The 13,618-nt window shown below is 38.5% G+C and overlaps 1 protein-coding gene across 15 annotated transcripts in view; it reads left to right on the plus strand.

Moving 5' to 3' along the window:
* Positions 1–13,618, plus strand: part of APC (APC regulator of WNT signaling pathway) — a 144,452-nt gene that overhangs the window by 18,436 nt on the left and 112,398 nt on the right. For 4 of the 15 annotated variants that reach the window (XM_055298380.1, XM_063612903.1, XM_063612907.1 and 1 more), the window contains exon 1: positions 11,995–12,064. The exons of 8 other annotated variants lie outside the window; for them this stretch is intronic. Coding sequence is in view for 2 of the 7 variants with exons in the window: in XM_055298376.2 (XP_055154351.2) it covers positions 11,990–12,064; positions 12,375–12,599 (300 nt within the window). In the remaining 5 variants the exon portion in view is untranslated. Of the gene's footprint in view, positions 1–11,939; positions 12,065–12,374; positions 12,600–13,618 lie in introns of those variants that run through there. 3 more of the 15 variants (XM_055298376.2, XM_055298378.2, XM_055298381.1) reach the window with 3 other exon arrangements.

Raw genomic sequence — 13,618 nt, forward strand, 5'->3', positions numbered from 1 at the left:
TCTTCAGAAAAAGATTAGGAAAAAGCCCTCACCATAGTATATGAGGTACAAACTGGTTCAGGATCAAGATCCTTATTAATAGCCTGTGTCTATTTGAAATGGGAGAGTTCCCTGACCCCTCTTGCAGGATGTGCAACGGGGAGTGGCTCATCTGTTCTGGCCACCGTCCATGCTCAAACCCCTTATGGGAGGGGGAGCACACAGACGGGCAGGTGCAGAAGCCAGGGCAAGTGCCTGTGGGCTCCGGCCCCCTGGCAGCATCCAGGGGTGGGAGCCTGCAGCTCCCGAAGCCCAGGTGGGCGTTTGTTACAGTAAGCCCCCTTAGCCTTGCAGATGACTTAAGTGTTAACCAGCTCAGTACCCTCCTGGTACCCAGGTCCTTGTCTGGCATCCAGGAAGATTCAGGTTGTATACGGACTTGAAGGGTGAATGCATGGGTTTTATTGAGTTGTGGAGGTGGCTCTCAGTGGGATGGATGGGGAGCTGGAAGCGGGATGGAGTGGGAAGATGATCTTCCCCTGGAGTTTGGCTGTCCAGCAGCCAATTTCCTCTCTGACCATCCCCAGGCAAACTCCTCTTGGCGTTCAGACATTCCTTTTCTTCTCTCTGCTGCACTGTTTTGCTATTCTTCTGCTCCTCCATTTGTCTCCTTGTAGAGCAGGGGGTTTGGGGTTTTTATGGGCACAGGATAAGGGGGCATGGCAGACCAGAAAGCATCTTTTGGGTGTGAATAAAGGAATGCCTGTTCCTGTTTAGGACTGCAGGTTTCCAGGCTTGGAGGTGGGGCCTTTGCTGGAGAGCTGCCCTCTTCTACCCAGTATTTCCCTGTCTCCTGTCCATATCATATTGAGAGGGTATTTGAATGTGGGATGAAATTTATTCCAATTCTTGAACCTTTCTGCTTGTATAAAAGGTGTATGACACTTAAGATAATTCACCTGACCTTGGAGTACTTGGCAGAGAAAGTTTAAAAAGACTTATAAAGTAAATATGAAGTCTTAATTTTAAAACATTGATCTATTTTGAAAAAGGGAATTACATTTATTAGATTGTCCTGATTTTCTTTTCTCTCTTCTCTCTGAGAACATAATATTAAATAGGCATTATGAACACCTTTATTAGGTGACTCATTCTCCTAATGCTTAAAATGAGTCTGTAATATATATTAGATACTATTAGGTCGGTGCGAAAATAATTGTGGTTTTTGCCTTTGAAAGTAATGGCAGCCTACTCTTAGGGGTAGTCAGGTGATCGAGAGGTTTCCAATTTGATTGACGTAGTCCAGTAATGCTAGATTTTTTTGTTTCATTTTACTTAATAGTAAGTTGGGAACCTTGCAAACACTTATCTTTGGATATTCAGAGTGAAATAATTTTATAATCTGTGTTTTTAAAAAATCCAGCCTTTAGCAAGAGGAAGGAAAGACATTCAAAAAGGAAGAAAATGGTATAGCATTAGGCAATGCCATCTGCAGTTACTAAATATGATGTTTGAAAAGCTTATATTTCCTCTTTCAAGGTAAGAATTTGGTAATATTGGTATAAGAACAAAAGTCTTTTGACCCAAGGCTTTGGTTTCAAGTTCTAAATGCCATTACTATGCCCTGTATTTATTCTTTCATAAACACCCAATTTTGTTTTTAACATCAGCATTGAGATTTTTCTTATCAATTATAATGTATTTTAAGGGCTGATTTGTGTGTTATAAACTGATTTATCAGGGAACCCGGGCATTTTAGGACATTTTAAATATTAAATGAATGATCACTTTAATCTTGTTTTCTTGGGAAAAAGGCTTTAAAAAAATCATCCTATGTGCTACTCTTTCTTGAATCCAAGTGCATACACATTTGGTGCTCTTTTGGTGACCTTCAGTCACTAAGCTCCTCAGTGTTAAAATGATATCTTTATGAATACAGTTTGTATTGTAAAATTGTACTTTTGGGGGCGGTCTTGTAGCTGTTTTAGGTTTTAAGTAGAGGTCAAAGTATAAAAAAAAATTGAACAAGACGTACTTAAATACACAGGCAAGCATAAAACCTTGTTTTAAACATTTAACTTAAAAAAAAATCAGAATTTTATCCCCCCATAGGAAAGGATAATTTAAAATGAGCTTGTCCAACCCACAGCTTTGAATGAGGCCCAATACAAATTCATAAACTTTCTTAAAACATTATGAGATTTTTTTGCAATTTTGTAAAGCTCATCAGCTGTGGATAGTGTTACTGTGTTTGTTGTTGTTGTTGTTGTTGTTGTTGTTGTTGTTTTGAGACAGAGTCTGTCTCTGTTGCTCAGGCTGGAGTGCAGTGTTGCGATCTCAGCTCACTGCAGCTTCCACCTCCTGAGTTCAAGCGATTCCCCTGCCTCAGCCTCCTGAGTAGCTGGGATTACAGGCGCCCACCACCAGGCCCGCCTATTGTTTTTTTGTATTTTTAGTAGAGACGAGATTTCACCGTGTTGGCCAGGCTGCTCTTGAACTCCTGACCTCAAGTGATCCACCCACCTCAGCCTCCCAAAGTGCTGGGAATACAGGCGTGAACCACCGCGCCCAGCCAGTGTATTTTATGTGTGGCTTAAGACAATTCTTCTTCCAAGGTTGCTCAGAGAAATCAAAATATTGGACATCCCTGGAAAACACTGCATACCCTGAAATTGAAGTTTCAACAGATTAGGACATGTTAAGAATTTAGAAAAATAAAGTTCTTACGCACAGTTTTTCTAAATCTTTTGTTAATTGGGTAAAATGATTGTCAGAGGTGATTGTGTTTTTTTTTGTTTTATCAACATCATAGAATTTATAAACGTTTTTTATAGAGTGTATGACTTAGAGGAGTTTTTTTTTTTTCCTGCAATCATATTTTCCAGTTGAAAAAGCTTTTGGCCATTACATTTAGCTATAAATTAGTAATAGTGTGCATATGATTTCTGATTATTTTTCCTCTTGAGCCAGAACTAGAAACTGGTCCTGTAATATTTGTGGATCTTGTTCTAATTACATATCCCTTTTTATTTGAAATACTTAATATTTTCATTGCCTATATGGTGAATTCTGAATTTTTTAACCTAACACATAATATTGAAATCTCTGCCCTGAAAAATTCCTAAACATCCTTGAAGTCTAGTTCTGTTACTACTTTCTCTCTGAAATCTTTTTTGATTACCTAGCTGGAAACGATCTAATCTCCCATTCTTTAACAGTACATTCCCTTGTATTAAAACTTCTGCGGTAAATGTCTTAGTCCCCTTCTAGATTGTAAATTCTCTTACTCATTATTGTATCATCTACATTCATACATTGAACAAAAAGCACCAAGCAGTGTTACAGATGCGAGGGAAACAGCAGTGCAGGAGAATCTTGGTTCTTGTCTTCATGGGATTTATATTCCACTTTGGAAAACAATGATGAGAAAGACAGAAAATTAAATAAATACATAGATAGAGCTTTTCAGATCTCAAATGCTTAGGATATGAAGCTCCATGATGTGGTAGAAAGTTTGAGGATAGCACCAGTGCGTTGATAAGGTGATCATGGAAGGTGTGATCTTTGAAAATTTGACATTTATGCCAAAACCTGAATGACATGAAGCACTAATCATTTGAAGATTTGGAAGCAGAAGTTTTGAGGCTGAAGGAAAGGTAGTTCTAAGGCATAAGAAAGAGGTAGGTGGGAAAGGACAGGAGAAGTGGTAAGAATGGGATCTAGATTATGCAGAGTTGTAAACCAAGGTAAATAATTTAAAATTTATTCTGATTACACTGGGAAGCCAGTGAACAGTTTGAAATTTTTAAGGGCTCATGTCATTACATTGGGTCTACCCAGGATAATCTCCCAATTTTAAGGTCATCTAACTAATAAACTTAATTTTATCTGCCCAGTTCCTTTTACCATATAATATAGTGTATTCACTAGAGTAACACCAGAGGGCAAGTCTTGAGGGCCTCAATGCTGCCAAATTTTGCATGCATAGGTTTTATTTAATCTAATATATATTTAATATCTTACAAGGGCAGTGAAACAGAACTAACTTAGGATAGCTGAGTTGTTGAGTCATCACAGTTTTTCTGATTTCTTTTGCCTTTACTAATATGCCCACTCCTTGGCATTACCTCTTATTTGCCAGTGCCCATACGATAACCCCAAACTCTGTTTCTCTTTAGTTATTTAACTAAATTAAGATAAAGATGTCTCCTGCATTTAGAGAAATTTTGTTGTAGATATTTTCCAGAGAGATCTGTATTTTCTCATGGATAAAAGTTTATGGGTGGATTCATTGTAGATTCTAAAAGGACATTTTCAAATCTGTTTTAGTTTTCTTATTTTTACCTATTCTGATTATAATTCATTCATTCAATAAATATTTATCAAGTACCTACTGCTGCAGAGCCAGCTATTATATAGTAAGCATCAGAATGACAACAGCTGAACAAGTAACTTCTTATGAGGGATGAGACTTGAAAAAGTACAAGCTGCTCTGAGAGGTACCTTAGTGAAGGAAATTGCTGCTGAGACATGGAGGATGAGGCAATATAGTCAGCATTGGCTTTGAAGGCGGACTGCCTTTTCACTGTTGGGTGAATTTGGATACTCTTTAAAATTTCTTTGAGCCTCAATTTTCCATGCATGTGAATAGTGATACCTTTATCTCTATAGAAGTTTTGTTAGGGTTAGATTAGATTGAATATATGAAAATGCCTAACATAATGTTTGCCACTGGTTTAGAAGCATATTTATCATGAAACTAATGAAGTTTAGTGAACCTAATTGCATGGCCCTTTCTAAGGCCCTTGCAGGAGCAGCCCTAGCAATCTTGAATTAATTTGTGTTTTTCTTAAGGACCCTCCCACCCACCTGCCCCTTTGTTATAGGCTCCTGGTTGCCACAAAATCTGAATCTGCCTTTGGCCACAGGTTAAGTGAGAAGCAAATGTTAATTTCTCTCTCCTCTAATGTTGTAACTTCAGTTCGTGTCCAACCTAGAAGTATTTAACTTAAAAAAAATGGAAAGAAATTATATATATTAGGTTGTAGGAATTTTATAAAATTCAGGAAAACTAAAATTCTTGTAATTCCTAGGGAGGAAACATGATATTTTATCTCTCTCTGCTTTTCTCTGTGTACATACGCAACTTATTTTTTAAAAGCTAGTTTATATCATATTAAACACACAATATTCTGCATTTTCACATATGGATTATATAATTATATATCATATAATTTTATTTTACAACATAATTTTAATCGTCTTATAAATGTGCCAAAAGTATAATTAACCAAGCTGTTGTTAGTAATCGTTGAGGTTTTTTCTAACATTTCAGTAGTATAAGTAATGCCGAATTACAAATATTTGTAGAAGTATCTGTACATAGGATAATTTCTTTTAATTGGGCTTGCTTGAGTATAAGAATTGCCTTTGTCCATTTCCTGCTACTATAACAAAATACCTGAGACTGGGCAATTTATAATGAACAGAAATTTATTGGTTCATAATTATAGGAGCTGAGACGTCCAAGAGCATGGCACCAGCATCTGGTGAGGGCCTTCTTGTTGTGTCATCCCAAGGTGGAAGGAGGAAGGACAGGAGAGGGCCAGAGCAAGCAAAAGATCAAATTTGTAGCCTCAGGCTTTTTAATAAAACACATTAATCCATTACTGAGAGTGGAACATGAATACCTCCCATTATGCTCCAGCTCCCAACACTGTTGCGTTGGGGATTAAATTTCCGAAACAGGCTTTTGGGGGACATACTCAAATCATAGTAAACATTTTAAGCATTTTAAAAACTCGTGTGTCCTCACTGACCCTACAATATTATTTTAAAGTATCATTGCCTATTTTTATAGTACTCTTGTGTTTATTTCTATTTCTTTGATCATTTGATAGACTAAAACATTCTTCTGGGGTTTTTTGGTTTGGTTTTGTGTTTTTTAGACAGAGTCTTGCTCTGTTGCCCAGGCTGCAGTGCAGTGGCACGATATCAGTTCACTGCAGCCTCTGCCTCCCAGGCTCAAGTGATTCTTGTGCCTCAGCATCCCGAGTATCTGGGACTACAGGCATGTGCCACCTCACCTGGCCAAGTTTTATATTTTTAGTAGTGACAGGGTTTCGCCATGTTGGCCAGGCTAGTCTCAAACTCCTGGCCTCAAGTGATCTGCCCACCTTGGCCTCCCAAAGTGCTGGGATTACAGGCATGAGCCATTGCACATGACCAGAACATTTTTCTATGTATTTATTAGTCCTTCATATTTTTTCTCTTGTTAATTGCCAGTGCTTATGTAAGATACCTGGAAAGCTTTTTGACAGGAAGAAGTAAGTTTCTTTTTCCTGTAAGCAAGTCCTGAGGCTGTATAACACTCCAAATTAAAAGGCTATTTCAAAATGGTTTCCCTACTGTAGTGCAGTGGGAACTTTGAGAGCAGAATCTAAAGCATTGCTTGGTGTTTCTCATACCTGGCAGCACATACCAAAGCTTGGGCACTACCCACAGATTCTTTCTTGGTGTTTTAAAAGCTCCTCGGACTACTAAAGGGATTCTGCAGTGTAACAATTAAGCTCAGAAACTTAGTCCCGTGGCTGCATCACAACATTTGTTTTTCCAGATACGGGGGCCAGAGTTTTAACTTAAAATATTCCATTTCCTCAGTAGAAGGTTATATTTTACAATAATATTATTGAACAATTGCTGTACTATTATTCCATGAGGGCATCTTAATTGAATGCCCTTTGCGGGTTAATTTAAAATCACTTCTTAAAATAATATTTAATGAACACCTATGTAGAAAACATTGTGATACACACCATGAGATATGAGACAAAATCAGGTGTGGGCTCTTCCCTTGGGATTTTTATAGTCAGGAATGGGATAGGAGGTGTATACACACAGGTACAAAATGTGTTTGTGCCATAAAAGATGTAGGAACAATGAAGGGAAGAGGAGATGAATTGATTCTAGGTGGGTTGCTGGATTACTTCATGGGAATTTATGTTTAAGCCAAACCATGATTTGAGCCAGTAGGGCAATTAATCATCCTTTACTTTAAAAAATTGTTTCAGTTTATAAAGCTTGTTCATAATATATAATGGTCCTTATTACAGCTCTGCAAGATAAGTCAGTTATTCCCATTTTATAGATGAAGGAGTAGTCAAGTCTTAGAAAAGTTAAATGACTTTTCCAGCGTTATCAAGCTGCAAAGTGAAAGATTCAGAACTTGAACCTGAGTCTTCAATCTCCATATGCTGGAGCCTTCTAAACTATCTCAGTAGAGTAGCAAAGAGCTATACGAGTAAGAAGCTATAAGTTTTAGAAAGGGCTGATTAGTTAATTTTATTATTAGGATGCAAGTTCTAAAATAGTTGGAGATAAAGCTATAGTATGGTCAGCAGAATAATGGCTCCCTATAAATGTCTGCTTCGTAGTCCCCAGAATCTATGAATATGTTAGGTTATGTGACAAAAGGGAATTAAGATGGCTAACGAGGTAACTTGAAAATAGGGAGATCATCCTGGATTATTGAGGTGGGCCAAATGTAAGGGTCTTTAAAGAGGTTACGTAAGAGTGGAAGAGGGAGGCAGAAAAATGAGAGTCAGAGAAGGAGATTTGAGAAGGAGCAAGGTCAGTCCTGCAGAATGAGAAAGACTCAATCCACCACTGCTTGCTCTGAAGATGGAGGCAAAGTGCTGTGACCCATAAAATACAGTGAATCTGTAAAAGCCAGGAAGGACAAGGAAACAGATTCCCCCTTAGAGCCTCTAGGAAGAAGTGCAGCCCTGCAGACACCTTGATTTTAGCCTAATGAGACCCATTTTAGACTTCTGACCTATAAAACTCTAAGTTATCAAATTTGTGTTTTAAGACACTAAATTTGTGGTAATTTGTTTTGGCAGCCATAGGACATTTAATATGCTTAGGAAGTATTTTAGTATAGGAAGACTAATTAACATGACCTCAGGGCACTCCATGACCAAACTCCAAACTATCTTAGTTCCACTGTCAGCAGTGGAAAGACATTGAATGTTCTTGAGCAAAAGTGTGAAGAACTATTTTGGTGTTTGCTGATTAGAGGGTATATTGGCGAGAGGAAAATTAATTAAGATTCTATTAGATGCTAGGAACACTTCTTTTGAGACTCACTCCTTGAGGTAACATAGAACATACAGGTAAGTCTTTCCCGTAGAAGACTATGAATATATCTCCCAGTCCTGTGTGGCTGTTCACGTCTGTAATCACAGCACCTTGCGAGGCCAAGGCAGGAGGATCACCTGAGGTCAGGAGTTCTAGGTTACAGGGAGCTGTGCTCATGCCACTACACTCCAGCCTGGGTGACAGAGCAAGACCTTGTCCCTAAAAAAAAGGGAGGTGGTTAGATGGATGGATAGACAGACAGATATAAAGATAGACACATAGGTCAAGATCTCCCACTTAGTTTATACATCACTGAAAATCTCATTGCCATTGTAACATTTCACCTCGTTCTCGTATCCCATGAAAAATACAGAACCAATTTGGCACACATCTAACTTATCTCTTCTTAGGCTTTCCATCGTACCATAACTAACTGTAAATCCAAACACTGAAAGGTTTCTAAGTCTGAGCTTTGTTGCCTTAGTACCTGTAGAAGTTAAGTTTACACTAGTAACTGTTTTTTCAATGCATAATTATTATTTTGAAAGGAAAAAAAGCTTGTTGATATCTTTAGGCATAACTCTATTCTATGTCTGAGATCTTCAGTAAAGAGACACAGTTAAGTTTATCAATAAAGCACCAGAGTCAATTAAGGCGACTGAAAGGAGCACTAATTTTAACTTTGTTTTACACTAGTTAATATTGTCAGTATTCTTCTTGTCGGTTTTTTAAACCACAAGTCTTAAATTAGGCCAAAAGTGCCTAGGTGCAAATGGAATGGAAAGGGTTTTTGTGTGTGTGTGTGTTTTTTTTTTTTTTTTGAGATAGAGTCTTGCTTTGTCACTGAGGCTGGAGTGCAGTGGTGTGATCTTGGCTCACTGCAGCCCCCGCCTCCCAGGTCCAAGAGATTCTCATGCCTCAGCCTCCCAAGTAGCTAGGGAATGTAATATTTAAGACATTAAGAATCCTATTAATCCTATTTAGTCATTTTTTTTTTGTAGCTGCAGAAGGTTCAGAAGGGTTTTTTAAGTTGAGTTATATGTTCGTATTTACAACATTTACATATGAAACCATTTACTAAAAGCAATGAAGCTGGTTATAACAAACACTGGTACTGAAAGTAAGAGATATGTCTGTCAGTGCGGTCTTTAAACAGTGTTACACAATTTATTTCTGTTTCATTTTGATCAGAAAAAATAGATATATTTTTTGAGACGTGGTCTCTGTTGCGCAGGCTGGAGTACAATGGCGAGATCTCGGCTCACTGCAACCTCTGCCTCCTGGGTTCAAGTGATTCTCCCACCTCAGCCTCTTGAGTAGCTAGGACCACAGGTGCATGCCATCACAGCTGGCTAGTTTTTTTGTATTCTTGGTAGAAGTGAGGTTTCGCCATGTTGCCCATGCTGGTCTTGAACTCCTGAGCTCAAGCGATCTGGCCACTTCGGCCTCCCAAACTCCTGGGATTATAGGCATGAGCCACTGCACCCCGCCTAGAAAATATTTTTAATGCATATATACATATATGTATATGTAGTGTAAATGACATCTTCAATTAAATAGAGATGGCAGGAGCTTTATTCTGAGCTATGTGCAAACTTGGTAACACAAGGTAATGCTTCAATAATTTTCCATGTTGAAATTTGGCCCAATATACTTTGATTATATATCTATATTTAATTATAGTTTTTTAAATAGCTAAGCAGTTTTAAAAATTCAAATTCAACTTTTGTGGAATCTCTACTGGTTTGAAAAATATTACTGAGTAATTGGCAACATTGTAAAATATAAAAATTTTTAACTTGGCTTTCCTTTAGATTTGAAGCATAGTGACTAATGAACATATAATGGTCATAGCATTCTTTACAACTCTGTCATTTAAGTCACTGATGAATATCTATGATACACGCAGTAAAAATTTAGACAAACATTTTGGCTACAAACTGGTTTACTAAATAATAGCTTGAATCATAGTCTGAGTCAAGAGTAATAGGTTTACAATTGTGTCTTAGGGTACTAAGAAGTTCTTTTGAGGAGCTTTTAAAAGGTATTCTTTGTTTTGAAAGACCGTTTTCCTTCTGGAAGTTCTAGGCCTTATGAGAAATTACCTATTCTGAATTTGTCACAAATAATGACTTGTAAATAAGTCCTGTGCAGTGAATCATGTGCTTTCAGTAAGAGGATTTTGAAAGCCTTTTGTAAAACGAAGTCATTCTCATAATAGAGTTATTTAGGATAGAATCAAATTGATTTACATGCTTTATTTATTTCAAATATGAAGGGAAATTGTTTCTAAATATATTTAAACTTTTAATAGAACAGTAGTATGCCATCAGTGTGGAAATAACTCAGTTGTTAATTAAATAAATATTTAGGGTGTATTTGCTGTATATCAGGCATTGATATACAGGGACTAATGAAAGAGGAAAAAAAAAAAAAAAGCCTGAAAGGAGAGCAGAAATAGCTCCATAATCTCACTTTCCAGGGATAACCTCTATGGACATTTTGTTGTGTGTCTATTACTTTTCTAATATATACATTTTTTAATCGGATGGAATTGCCTCAAATATGCTATTTAATAGCTTGCTTCTTTTCATACTATTTGAAAATTAAGAAACGATTATAATATGCTTCATTTAAAAACTTTAAGTTTAGGCCGGGCACAGTGGCTCACTCCTGTAATCCCAGCACTTCGAGAGACCAAGGTGGGCGGATCACGAGGTCAGGAGATTGAGACCATCCTGGCCAACATGGTGAAACCCCGTCTCTACTAAAAATACAAAATTTAGCTGGGCATGGTGGCATGTGCCTGTAGTCCCAGCTACTCGGGAGGCTGAGGTAGGAGAATCGCTTGAACCCGGGAGGTGGAGGTTGCAGTGAGCTGAGATTGCACCACTGCACTCCAGCCTGGCAACAGAGCAAGACTCTATCTCAAAAAAAAAAAAAACCAAAAGGCTTGAAGTATAGTATCCTTTTAGATTTTAAATAGGTAATAGAAACTGGTTTCCCCCATTTAAACCAGAATTTAAGTTTAACTTTATAAATTCTTGACAATTTGGATTTTGTCTTTCAACCTCATAAAATTAGTAATTTAAGCTTCACCTGGTTAGATTTAAATGCAATGTAGAATTTGCATTAAAATACCACATTAAAGCCTCATATCTGTAGTAGCTAACAGCACTATTATGTATGTGTCAGGGACTGCTCTAAATGCTTCATATATATTAACTCCTCTATTCTGTACTTCTGTTCCCATTTTATAGAGCAGGAGATTGAAACACTGAGAGGTTAAGTAACTAAAGTTACAGAGCTAGAGTGACAGAAGTAAAGCTTCAACCCAGGCAACCCAGACTCCAGAGTTCTGGTCTCCACTACTAAGCTGCTAGCATAGCTTTTCTGGTAACTATTTTTAATTCAAATATAATTCGAGTGATCTAACAAGTCATCACTCTAACAACTCAGTAACTTGTAATGTAAAATTATTCGTTGTAATACGTTTAATATAATTGTTTCTCTGTGCTGCAAAATCATAGCAAACGAGATGTAATTTCTCACTCTCCCACCCACCTCCAGCATCTTGTGCTAATCCCTCTGCCCTGCGGACCTCCCCCAACTCTTTACTATGCGTGTCAACTACCATCAACTTCCTTGCTTGCTGGGGACTGGGACCGTGAGGGCATACCCCCGAGGGGTACGGGGCTAGGGCTAGGGCTAGGCAGCTGTGCGGTTGGGCGGGGCCCTGTGTCCCTCTGCGGAGTGCGGGTCGGGAAGCGGAGAGAGAAGCAGCTGTGTAATCCGCTGGATGCGGACCAGGACGCTCCCCATTCCCGTCGGGAGCCCGCCGATTGGCTGGGTGTGGGCGCATGTGACCGACATGTGGCTGTATTGGTGCAGCCCGCCAGGGTGTCACTGGAGACAGAATGGAGGTACTGCCGGACTCGGAAATGGGGTAGGTGCTGGAGCCACCATGGCCAGGCTTGCTGCAGGGGGAGGGGGAAGGCGGTTTTCCCTTGCACTGTCTTAAACCGATGGCCTTTCCTTGGCACAGGGTCCACTGCAGCATGCCAAACGAGGAGGCAGGGGCGTCGTCCCCCCGCCCCCCACTGCAGCACTGGAGATGGATTTCCTGTACTTCGGATCCAGGGTTTTTGACAGAAGAGGAAGAAGGGGCAGGGGTAGAAGTGTTATGGGGAGTCTGCTGAGAAAAAGCTGTTTTTGAAGCTAGAAGGGGTTTTTGTTTTTGTAATACCATTTGACAGAGTGGAATAACAGTATCTAAGGAAACGGGTAGAGGACAACAAAGAATGGAGCATATTCATGGCGAGGAGCAAAAGCTCTACCCCATTGAAAGGCTTCTTTTCCTCCCTGGCGACAAGGACACATGCAGTGGTGGCCAAAAGAGAGAGGAGACAAAACCGCTGCTGATGGCTGATGTGAATCTAGTGGAAAGAGCTACTGGGGATGAGAGAAAGAGGAGGAGGCAGGTACTGCAGAGCGTGAGTGGTGGTGTTGGTTGGTGAAATATTGGTCACCAATAGTGTGTCTGCTTTTGTAAAACATCTGAGTAAACTCCCTGTGAATAGGGTGGCAAACAGATACCAGTGTCTTTGTTAGTTACAAAATGCAGTGGTAGTGGCTTTTTGCGGATGACTGCAGCAGTGCTTTTTCTCCCTCTGTTAGGCTGAAAAGACAACTGCAGAGGAATAAGAAACCTTGCAGCAAATGCTGGGGGTAGAAGCCCATTTACAAGAAGCCATAGTTTATAAATGCAGCCTGAACAGCAGAAAAAAAATTACTGTTTTTTAAAGTAGGAAAAATGTCAGGCTATGAATGTTTTGTCAGTGGAATATATTGGACACTTTGATTCTACATCACGAAAGAGATGCTCAAATTCTTTGATTTAACATAAATCCTATAGGAAATCTTGATAAATTATGTATGAAACAGTGGATCTTTTCCTTTGTTAGTGAGCTTTTATGCCATTAATTAGGTCATTCAAGAGCAAACCACTTTACAATGTAAATTACTTTGTCAAAAATTATGGTGAACAAATTTTTGTAGGCCTAATATTTAAGACTTATATTTAAGTAATTTCATATTTCTCTTTGGTTGCTTTTAGATAACACTGAATAAATATTTAAGATATTTATTCAGTGTGCAAATATTTTAAATTAAAGCAACATGGCATTTCTTCTAGATGTATTTCTGTTTAGTGAATACTCATAAGATATACTCTTGATATAAAGTGTTTTTCATTGAGCTTATTTTTTTTTCCTTTACCTAAATGTAAAAGCCTATCTTTATGCATATTTATAGTAGCCAGCCTGCCACACCTCTCCACTCCCTGAACAAGGATGGCAGTGGCTTTGTAAAGCCCTCCAGGGTCAGTGACAGTGTCTCTTAAATAATGTTTATGTAATAGAGAGTCTTAAGATGACCTATTATATTGTTTCAGTAATATTTTCAAGGTAATACGGAATTGGGCTGGCTTAGATAAATAAGA

The sequence above is a fragment of the Symphalangus syndactylus genome, chromosome 11 (genome assembly GCF_028878055.3).
Source record: "Symphalangus syndactylus isolate Jambi chromosome 11, NHGRI_mSymSyn1-v2.1_pri, whole genome shotgun sequence".
NCBI lineage: Eukaryota > Metazoa > Chordata > Mammalia > Primates > Hylobatidae > Symphalangus > Symphalangus syndactylus.